The 9,765-nt window shown below is 37.1% G+C and overlaps 1 protein-coding gene across 1 annotated transcript in view; it reads right to left on the bottom strand.

The window, feature by feature from the left end:
* Positions 1 to 1,262: 1,262 nt before the first annotated feature.
* The window catches only part of gch1 (GTP cyclohydrolase 1), an 18,584-nt gene continuing 10,081 nt past the window's right edge, over positions 1,263 to 9,765 (bottom strand). Inside the window, exons 3-6 of the mRNA XM_072690231.1 lie at positions 5,413 to 5,468; positions 3,839 to 3,870; positions 3,534 to 3,618; positions 1,263 to 2,366 (exon numbers count right to left, since the gene is read on the bottom strand). Of these exons, the coding sequence (XP_072546332.1) occupies positions 2,240 to 2,366; positions 3,534 to 3,618; positions 3,839 to 3,870; positions 5,413 to 5,468 (300 nt within the window). The 3' untranslated portion in view covers positions 1,263 to 2,239. The remainder of the gene's footprint in view (positions 2,367 to 3,533; positions 3,619 to 3,838; positions 3,871 to 5,412; positions 5,469 to 9,765) is intronic.

The following is a 9,765-nucleotide window of genomic DNA, read 5'->3' as shown; positions in this document are numbered from 1 at the left end:
AAATTAAAATGACCAAACATCAGCTTTCTGTAAGTGAATACTGTAAAATATCCGCAGGACTACAGAGAGCAGTCCTGGTGAAGGCCACATGGACATCAGGGCTCTAACGATAAGTGCTCGTTGCTTCAGCCCGTCTCTAATTACACATCCATAAAACACTGTCCTGTACCGTGTCCTGTCAGTCAGACGCTATCACAGTATCTCAAACACACACAGAAAGCAAACAGCGTCTCAGGTGTAGGAGGAGATCTCAGAGTAAATGATGAAGATATGTAAACGAAAGGTGTACAGAGGGGTCTCTATAATCCCACTGTATGCTTTAATTAACTTTTATATGAATATAAATATTTGAGTTATACGTCATGTTTCTTTCAGCCCAGAGTTCAGCCTGACACCGGCTGAGAGAGCGAGGCCGAGGTCCTACAGCTCTAAGAGAACATGTATAAATAAACTCCCTAAATATGTAGCATAGAAAATGGTAATACACAGGTTCTCAGTCAGTTGAGTTGTTCGGACCTCAACTGGACGTCTGAGCTTTGGTCCTTTTTCCACAGAGGAATAAAGAACGGTTCTGCTAACAGAGCACAAACAACACCTATGGCCATTAATACCGCACAAAGAGAAAAACCCAGAGCTTCACTAGAACACACAACACACAGCACGATACCGAGCGGTTCATCAGTGCAGCCGTTCTTCAGTCCACAGGTACAGCAGTAAGATCACAGAAACCTACAGTAATGCATTGGCATGAAATTTGATTGACAGACACCACAGAAGACTCACCCAAGCTACACCTTTCACTACTTCACATCAAAGTCTACTGTTCAAAAGTTCAAAACTGTTTATATATATATATATATATATATATATATCTCAAATAATTAATAGATATAATAGAATATAGAAATTAATATCCAGAATGAATTTCCTATAACATTAATATCCAGTATGAAGCTCTACTGACATTGATATCTAGTATGCATTTCCTATAACATTAATATCTAGTATGAATTTCCTATAACATTAATATCCAATATGAAGCTCTAATAACATTAATATCCTGTGTGAAGTTCTAACAACATTAATATCCACAGAATGATATTTTTTTACATTACATTCTAATGAATTTGTTTTTTCTGTTTTGAAAATCTCAAATCTTGACAATAAAAGGATAAAATTATGATAAAATATATATATATACATAATTACAGTAATTTATTTATTAGTAACTTGTTAAAATATCTCAAAATATCTTTTGGTATCTATTTATAATACTTTATTTCACACTTTATAGGCTGTAATTTTTTATGAAATAAAAACGATTTCTATGGCTTTTAATTCCAAACTTTTGAACAGTAGTGTAAATTGGAAAACATCCATTTATCAGCAAAAAAAGTGAAATTTCACTTTTCACTACAGTAATATTGTTGTGCAATGAGCCATAATTGTTGTTTATTAGCATTTTAATTGGTTTATTTATTGGATAATACTTTATATGATCATATTTTTGACAATATGTTCAATACTGTATAGCAGAATACACTGTATAGCTGTATATACACACTTTACAGTACTGAACACACTGTATAGATGAATACGGTCCATTTAAATATACCATACATACTGTAGAGCTGGATGTACTGTACATCTGAAAGCACCAGCTGTACAGCATTGATTACAGTGCATTCAGCGCTGTACTGAAACCCGCATTAGTTGGGCCTCCTTTGGCTTTAATGCAATGTAATCCTATTCCGTTATGGCTACAGATCAGATTATACTGGTTTTAATATAAATGGTTAAACTGGAAAATTTGCCAACTTAATAAAACCTGGTTTCAGATTCCAAAACTAAAATTATAGCTGACTCAGATTTTCCATCTGCAGACTGTAGATCACATCCTGTAAAATCCATCACTTGACAAACCACACAGCACCTCGTGAACTCCTATGATACACGCATGCGCTCACACATATGTCTACACACACACACAAACACAAACACACACAATATCACACACACACACACATACATGTAAAGAGACTAGTGGGATGGATGAGCTGAGGTATCTCCCGTGTCTGTGGGTCGGCTCGGCTGAAGGTGGGAGAACACACTCCGCGGCAGTGGCGCCTGCAGTGAAGGCTGATTATTCAGAGATGACTCAGTGGATTCAGTGGATTCAGTAAGAGTGTGTTGGAGGAGGACGGCTGGTATGAGCGACATTCTAGCGCCACGTCTCTCCTCAGCTCCGAATGAGGGTGAGGAACTCGTCCCGGGTTTTGGGGTCCTCCCTGAAGACCCCCAGCATGGTGCTGGTCACCGTCTTACTGTTCATCTTCTGCACGCCCCTCATCACCATGCACATGTGACTATGAGAGAAGGGTGGATAAACAAATGCTCACAAAACTGTTTAAAGTGTTGAACATATAGAACAGTTACATACGTTTACACTCTAAATACTTTTAAAATATAAAAGTCAATTTACATAACAGTTTGTTTACTAAATACACATTTAAACTGCAGGGTAATTAGTTTATTCAGTATCCACTATGAATTATTCAGTATTCATTATGAATTACTCAGCATTCAGTATCTATTAGGATTTAGGTAAGGAATTACTATGAATTATTCAGTATCTACTATGAATTATTTAAGGAATTACTATGTCTTATTTAGTATCCACTATGAATTATTCAGTATTCACTATGAATCATTCCGTATCCATTATGAATTATTCAGTATCTACTATGAATTATTCAGTATCTACTATGAATTATTCCATATTTACTATAAATTATTTAGTATCCATTATGAATTATTCAGTATTCATTATGAATGATTTAGTATCCATTATGAATTATTCAGTATCTACTATGAATTATTCCATATTTACTATAAATTATTTAGTATCCATTATGAATTTTTCAGTATTCATTATGAATGATTTAGTATTCACTATGAATCATTCCGTATCCACTATGAATTATTCAGTATCTACTATGAATTATTCCATATTTACTATAAATTATTTAGTATCCATTATGAATTATTCAGTATTCATTATGAATGATTTAGTATCCATTATGAATTATTCAGTATCCACTATGAATTATTCAGTATCTACTATGAATTACTAAGTAGTCACTATCAATTATTCAGTATCTACTATACATTATTCACGGAATTACACTGATTTATTTAGTATACATTATGAATTATTCAGTATCCATAATGAATTATTTAGTATTTACTATCAATTATTTAGTATCTACTATGAATTATTCAGTATCTACTATGAATTATTTAAGGTATTATATGAGTTATAAGTTACCATTACTACTATGTAATTACTATGTAATATTTAGTATCTACTACAGATTATTCAGTATCTATTATGAATGTGCTTCAGACTGCTCGAGGTTGTGTGTTACAGTGAACACAGTCAGTTATTTACTGTTATTTATGATAACACACTCCCCCTGGTGTTCCTGCCATAACGTCTCTATGGGATTAGCGATACGTGTAAGAGTTCATACGTTGCCTCAATGACCACTCCGACTCCAGCTGGCTGTAAAGCTTCAGTGATGGCCACGGCAATCTGTTTGGTCAGCCGCTCCTGGACTGAAATCAGCGAAGAACAGGCAAGTCAAAGATCTGAGACTCCAAACATGACGAGCAAAGGAGCCGGACATTACACAACAGCTGTAAAGTGCTTTCATCTTTCTGTATTGTGTGTATTCAGTGTATCTCTGTGTATTTTACCTGTATCTTAGTTTTACTTTGATCTTTAGATACTTCTATTCTTGTTATTATTATTTTATTATTTTTCAGAGGAACTTACCTTGTAATCTCCTGCTGTATATCTCCACAATCCTGTAAGAATTGCAGCAGAAATAAAACAATATTAATTATATTATAACTGTATTGTTTAAGAACTGTAACAAAGCTGGTTATTCAAAAAATCCTGTGTTTATTAAAAATCTCAAATAATAATTACTGATATTTCATCTGTGCCTATGCAATAAACATATTCTGTAACAGCAAAGCCCATGAAAGAAACTATCCATCACAATTAGTATTTTTGTGTGAATGTGTCTGTGTTTAATATTGGGTTAAATTTGCATGATGAATGGATCAACTGAAATGCTCCGAAATGACTTGAATGTAAAAAAAAATAATTGGCATCCACTGAAATGAAGGTCCTTCCTTCTCCTGTAAAGCTGCTGTTTTGTAGATACAAGGATTTTGTTTGACAGCACAGATTTTGTTTGGTTTATCTAACCAGTCAATCGTGTTGCAGCAGTGCAGTACACTGATACATTAATATCCAGTATGAAGTTCTAATAATAATAATTTCCAGTATGAAGTTATAATATTAATATCCAGTTTGAAGCTCTAATAACATTAATATCCAGTATGAAGTTATAATAACTTTAATATCCAGAATGAAGCTCTAATAACATTAATATCCAGTATGAAGTTCTAATAACATTAATATCCAGTATGAAGCTCTAATAACATTAATATCCAGTATGAAGCTCTAATAACATTAATATCCAGTATGAAGCTCTAATAACTTTAATATCCAGAATGAAGCTCTAATAACATTAATATCCAGTATGAATTTCTAATAACATTAATATCCAGTATGAAGCTATAATATCATTAATATCCAGTATGAAGTTTAAATAACATTAATGAAGTACTGCCAATAGAATAGGACTCAACATCATGACCCTATTGGCTCCATGCTGCCTAATGCCAGGTGTGGGCTAGAGGAGTATAATAAAGCCCCCCAGCATTGAGGAGCTGTGGAGCAGTGGAAGAGCTGTGTTCTCTGGAATGATGGTGGAGGAGCTCCATCCAGTACTTCTGGAATGAGTTAGGAAGTTGGAGATCATCCAAAATCCTAACTAGCATCCTCACTAACACTTGTGTTGCTGAATGCAATCAAATCCCAGCACAGCTTCTCTAAAGTCTAGTAGAAAGTCTAGTCTTCTTCCCTGGAGGCAGCAGAAACTCTTTTTAATATCCTTGATTAGAGGAAACAATGAATATGCAGGTGTCCCAATACTTTTGTCCACACAGTGTATATGGTGTACTGTGCTGTGTGTGTGTAATGTAAGAGAAAGGCTAAGCTTGGGTATTGGGGTCAGATAGGATCAGTCTCTTCTTTGTCACTTAGAGATAAGAGATAATCGTCTTATTGCTGCCCACTCATTCACTAACACACACACACACACACACACACACACACACACACACACACACACACACACACACACACACACATATATACAAATGGAGCATGGGCTGAGGTTCAGCAGCTTCGTTAGTGATCGCAGTCTGATTAATGAGCTTTAATTACAGTGAGGCTACAGCTAACAGCGCAGTGGACACTGGGGTCTTGCTTACCTGGCCAGTTTGCTGAGACCCAGCACTCTCTTGTTTGGGAGGTAGCCTATATGAACCTGCACAGAGTAAACACAAGGCTTATTAAGCTTCACATAGGGAGAAAGAGCCATGTACAACCTCACCCCACCCCACCCCACCCCACCCCACCCCACCATCCCACCCCACCCCACCATCCCACCCCACCCTATATCTTTGATCTTCATGTATTCGACTGGTCTGCTCTTGATGGTTGAAGCTGGTGGTGAAGAAGATCACCATCATGGCCAGATCCAGAGAGCTCTCTGAGGCCTTCAGAAAGAAGGGTGGAGATGCAGAGTGAGAGTCTGGGAAGGGCTTTAAACAGATCTCAGAACAGTTAGAGATCAGCCAATGGAGGAACAGCTGACCAACATGACCTGGTCAGGACGTCCTAGCAAGACCAGCCCAAGAGCAGAACCTCAAGATGAGTAAAGAAGCCTCCAACAGTCCTGCAGTGTCATCTGCTCTTGGGCTGTACCTGCTAGGACGTCCTGACCTGGCCATGTTGGTCAGCTGTTCCTCTTGTAGATGATTTAGTGGGCAGTGGAACAGCGGCTGATCTTCTTAAACCCCTTCCCAGACTCTCACTCTGCATCTCCACCCTTCTTTCTGAAGGCCTCAGACAGCTCTCTGGATCTGGCCATGATGGTGATCTTCTTCACCACCAGCTTCAACCATCAAGATCAGAGCAGACTAAACGTCTGAGGTTTAAATCAGACTCCAGACTTTTTGGCGGTTTGGCTAACTGTGTATATTTAGGCAGATCTGATTATCAGTCACAGATGAAACAGTATTGATAGACAGGATAGACAGACAGAGACTGATGGAGTGAATCTGTGTGATTTATAAGTGTGTGTCTGCCCCTAAAACCACCCCGGAGCCAGAGCTCCACTCCAGCACTGCACTCAAATGCCAGCAACAATTTGATAAAGCCGTCCGAGAGAAAGGGCAGCTTTTTAATACACAGGCAAAGATTCCTCCTCTTCCCTCTCTGGCCGTCTCTGTTTCTGCTCCAGTGTGATAATGCCACATGAAGGGACGGTCAGTGGCCGGTGATCTCCTCTGAGCCCAACCAGGCCCTGTCAATCCTACTCAGCATTTTACAAAATGCCCTTAAAAATGTCCTTAAATGGCCCTACATGAAGTCAACCAGCCATATAGCGTGGGACGTCTGCTTCTTCAGTTTTACACTGGAGCTAAACGCATATACAGTAAATTGACAAAAGTATTGGGACACCTGTTTATTTAATGGTTTCTTCTGAAATCAGGGCTATTTAAAAGAGTTGATCCAGGCTTTCTAGTAGATTTTGGAGAAGCATTGCTGTGAGGATTTGATTGCGTTTAACAACAAGAGTGCTAGTGAGGTCAGGATTTTGGATGATCATCATCACCCCTACCATCCCGAAAGTACTGGATGGAGCTCCACCACCATCATTCCAGAGAACACAGCTCTTCCACTGCTCCACAGCTCCTCAATGCTGGGGGGCTTTATACCCCTCTACTAGTCCACGCCTGGTATTATTAGGCAGCATGGAGCCAATAGGGTCATGATGTTGATCTGCTCCAAAGAGTAGGAGGATGGAAGCTAAGAGGCTCGGCTCTGCTATCAGTGATACTCAAGGATGCTGGAGATGGATGGGAGCGATTATTGAAAAGGGAGAAAGAAAACAAGGGGGGACCAGTAATAATTTGGGGGTGGGCATATATATATATATATATATATATGATAATAAGTAATTATGATGATAGACAGAAGTGATCATTAGAAATTGTGGGGGATGCAAAAAGACAAAACAAACAAACAAACAAACAAAGACAGAAGAGTGATCATTTAAAGTTGGTTAAAGTGATTAATGACTAAATAAATAACAAGAGACAATTTAAAATAGTAGAAAACAAACAAAACAAATCCACAAAATAAAAAAAAATGTAAAAAAGAATTTTATATATATAAAAATGTGGGGGACGCAAAAAGACAAATAACAAAAAAACAACTACATAAATAACAATAATAAAAATTGATAATTTAAAATAGAAAGAAAACACAAATAAATAAAGATAAATGAATTCAATAAAGAAAAACAAAATAAATAACAACAACAACAAAAAACTAACAAGAAATGATCACCAAAATTGTTTGGGGGGGAAACAAATACAAATAACAAACAAACAGAAACAATACACACATAGAGGTGATCATTTACGAAGGGGTGAAAGATATAAATAAAAAACTAACAAAAACAGATAAATAGAAGTGCTCATTTAAAGAGGCTCAATAAACAAACAAACAAATTAATAAACAAACAAGAAAGATAGGAAAACAAAAAAGATCAATCAATAAATAAAAAATAAAATTACAAACAAAATAAATAAATAAATAACAAGGAATGATCACTAAAAATAGTTTGGGGAGGCAAAAACAAACAAACAAAAACAGAAAAACAAACAAATAAACAAAAATGAACAATACACAGATCATTTAAGGGGGGATAAAAGATACATAAACAAATAAATAAACAGACAAAAAGATGTTCATTAAAAAGAATAGAGTAAAAGATATGAGTAGACAACAAACAAACAAACAAACAAGCATAAGTGATGCTTTAATGTGGGGCACAAAGCTAAATAAATAAACAAGACAGAGGAAAGTGGAAACCAAGAAAAAAGATACATTACTTAAATAAAACAAAATAATATATATATTTTATACCCCAGTAAAGCTGAACACACACACACACACACACACACACACGGCCTCCAGAGAGAAATGGGTGAGTCATTATGCTGTTGCGGAAGCGGAGAGATGAGAGAGGGGATAAGGGGCGTGCTGCTGACGACAGAACGAGCCGAGCTGTCAGCGGGCGGCGGGGAGGACAAACGGACGCCCTCGGACAGCATCTGACAAACTAAATTGCGAGTAAGACAACAAAAAAAGCCTGAACACCCTCTCCTCTGTGAGCCCCATCAGCGCCGCGCTCCATCATCACCAGCCATTTGCAGCATGAAAGGCGGCGAGAGCGTCTCTTTTGTCTTAAATGGCACGCACCTGCTGCGCTGTGTACTGTAGGGAGGCACTAAATGTCAAACCTGAGGATAAAGACGGGCCCATTGTGCGAGTCTGTGTGTACGTGTGTGTTTCAGCTCGTCGGGGGCTTCTCTGGCCCTCTATCATGGAGAGTTAATCACACCTCACTGGTCCATCACTGACAGGGTCTTCTTTCTGGCTGTCCTCAGGTTGGAGGCTGAGAGGTATATTACAATATAAGAGATGCCACTATGTGTCCAAATATCTGTGGACACCCCTTCCAATGAACGCAATCATCTACTCTTCTCTACGTCCCTGTAGAGAAGAAGTACTGCCGATAGAATAGGACTCTCCGGAGCAGATCATCAACATCATGAACCTATTAGCAGGTGGCGCAGCGATCATCCAACATCCTGACCTCACTAACGCTCTTGTTGCTGAGTGCAATCAAATCCTCACAGCAATGCTTCTCCAAATAATCTAGTAATCCCTGGACAGTAGAGACAGTTATTCCAACAAAAGCAGGAGAAACTCTTTTTAATAGCCTTGATTTCAGAAGAAACACTGAATGTGCAGGTGTCCCAATACTTTTGCCTATATAGTGTAGTTTATTTTAAGCTCAGAATGCAAACTCAGAACAGTGGACTCTGTATTACCTATGCTAAAGCTGTCCAATTACTTCTGTCAATACAGAGTATGGTTGATATTTAGTTAGAAAAATCACCAATATGTTGCATGTGATATAAGTATATATCATTTTTAATAGAATAAATATATATAAATAAACTAAATATTAATACAATTAAAAAATAATTAAATAATTAATAAATATTAATATTAATTAATAAATTTTGGCTTCCTGATACAGATTTTGGCATGTCCCCATCGATTGACATCTCATTTGATTAGACTATTACAAGAACAAAATGTAAAAAATATTTTTTTACGTTTTTAGATAACAATAATATCAAATAATAATAATGAATTATGTTTACAATTCGTATCTCCAAAAATCTGAATCTGAATATTTCTAAATACTGCAGCAGCATGTCCTGCTGTCCTTCAGTCCCTCAATCCAACTGGTAACATTCTTATTCGTCCTCCTGTAAAAGCATAATTTTGAGGAAAGATATGAAAGGACTTCAAATTTCAGATCTCGACTGAGAGGGAAAGTTCACTGATTTTCCAAAACTGCTGCTTAATTCAGCGACTAACATTTACATTTATATTTAAGGCATTTAGCAGATGCTCTTCTAGCAGAGCGACTTACAAAAGTGCTTTGCTATTTACCCAAGAAAAACCTCAGCTAG

The sequence above is a fragment of the Salminus brasiliensis genome, chromosome 10 (genome assembly GCF_030463535.1).
Source record: "Salminus brasiliensis chromosome 10, fSalBra1.hap2, whole genome shotgun sequence".
NCBI lineage: Eukaryota > Metazoa > Chordata > Actinopteri > Characiformes > Bryconidae > Salminus > Salminus brasiliensis.
The sequence above is the reverse complement of the archived record's forward strand: the minus strand, read 5'-3'. Positions and strand labels throughout refer to the sequence as shown.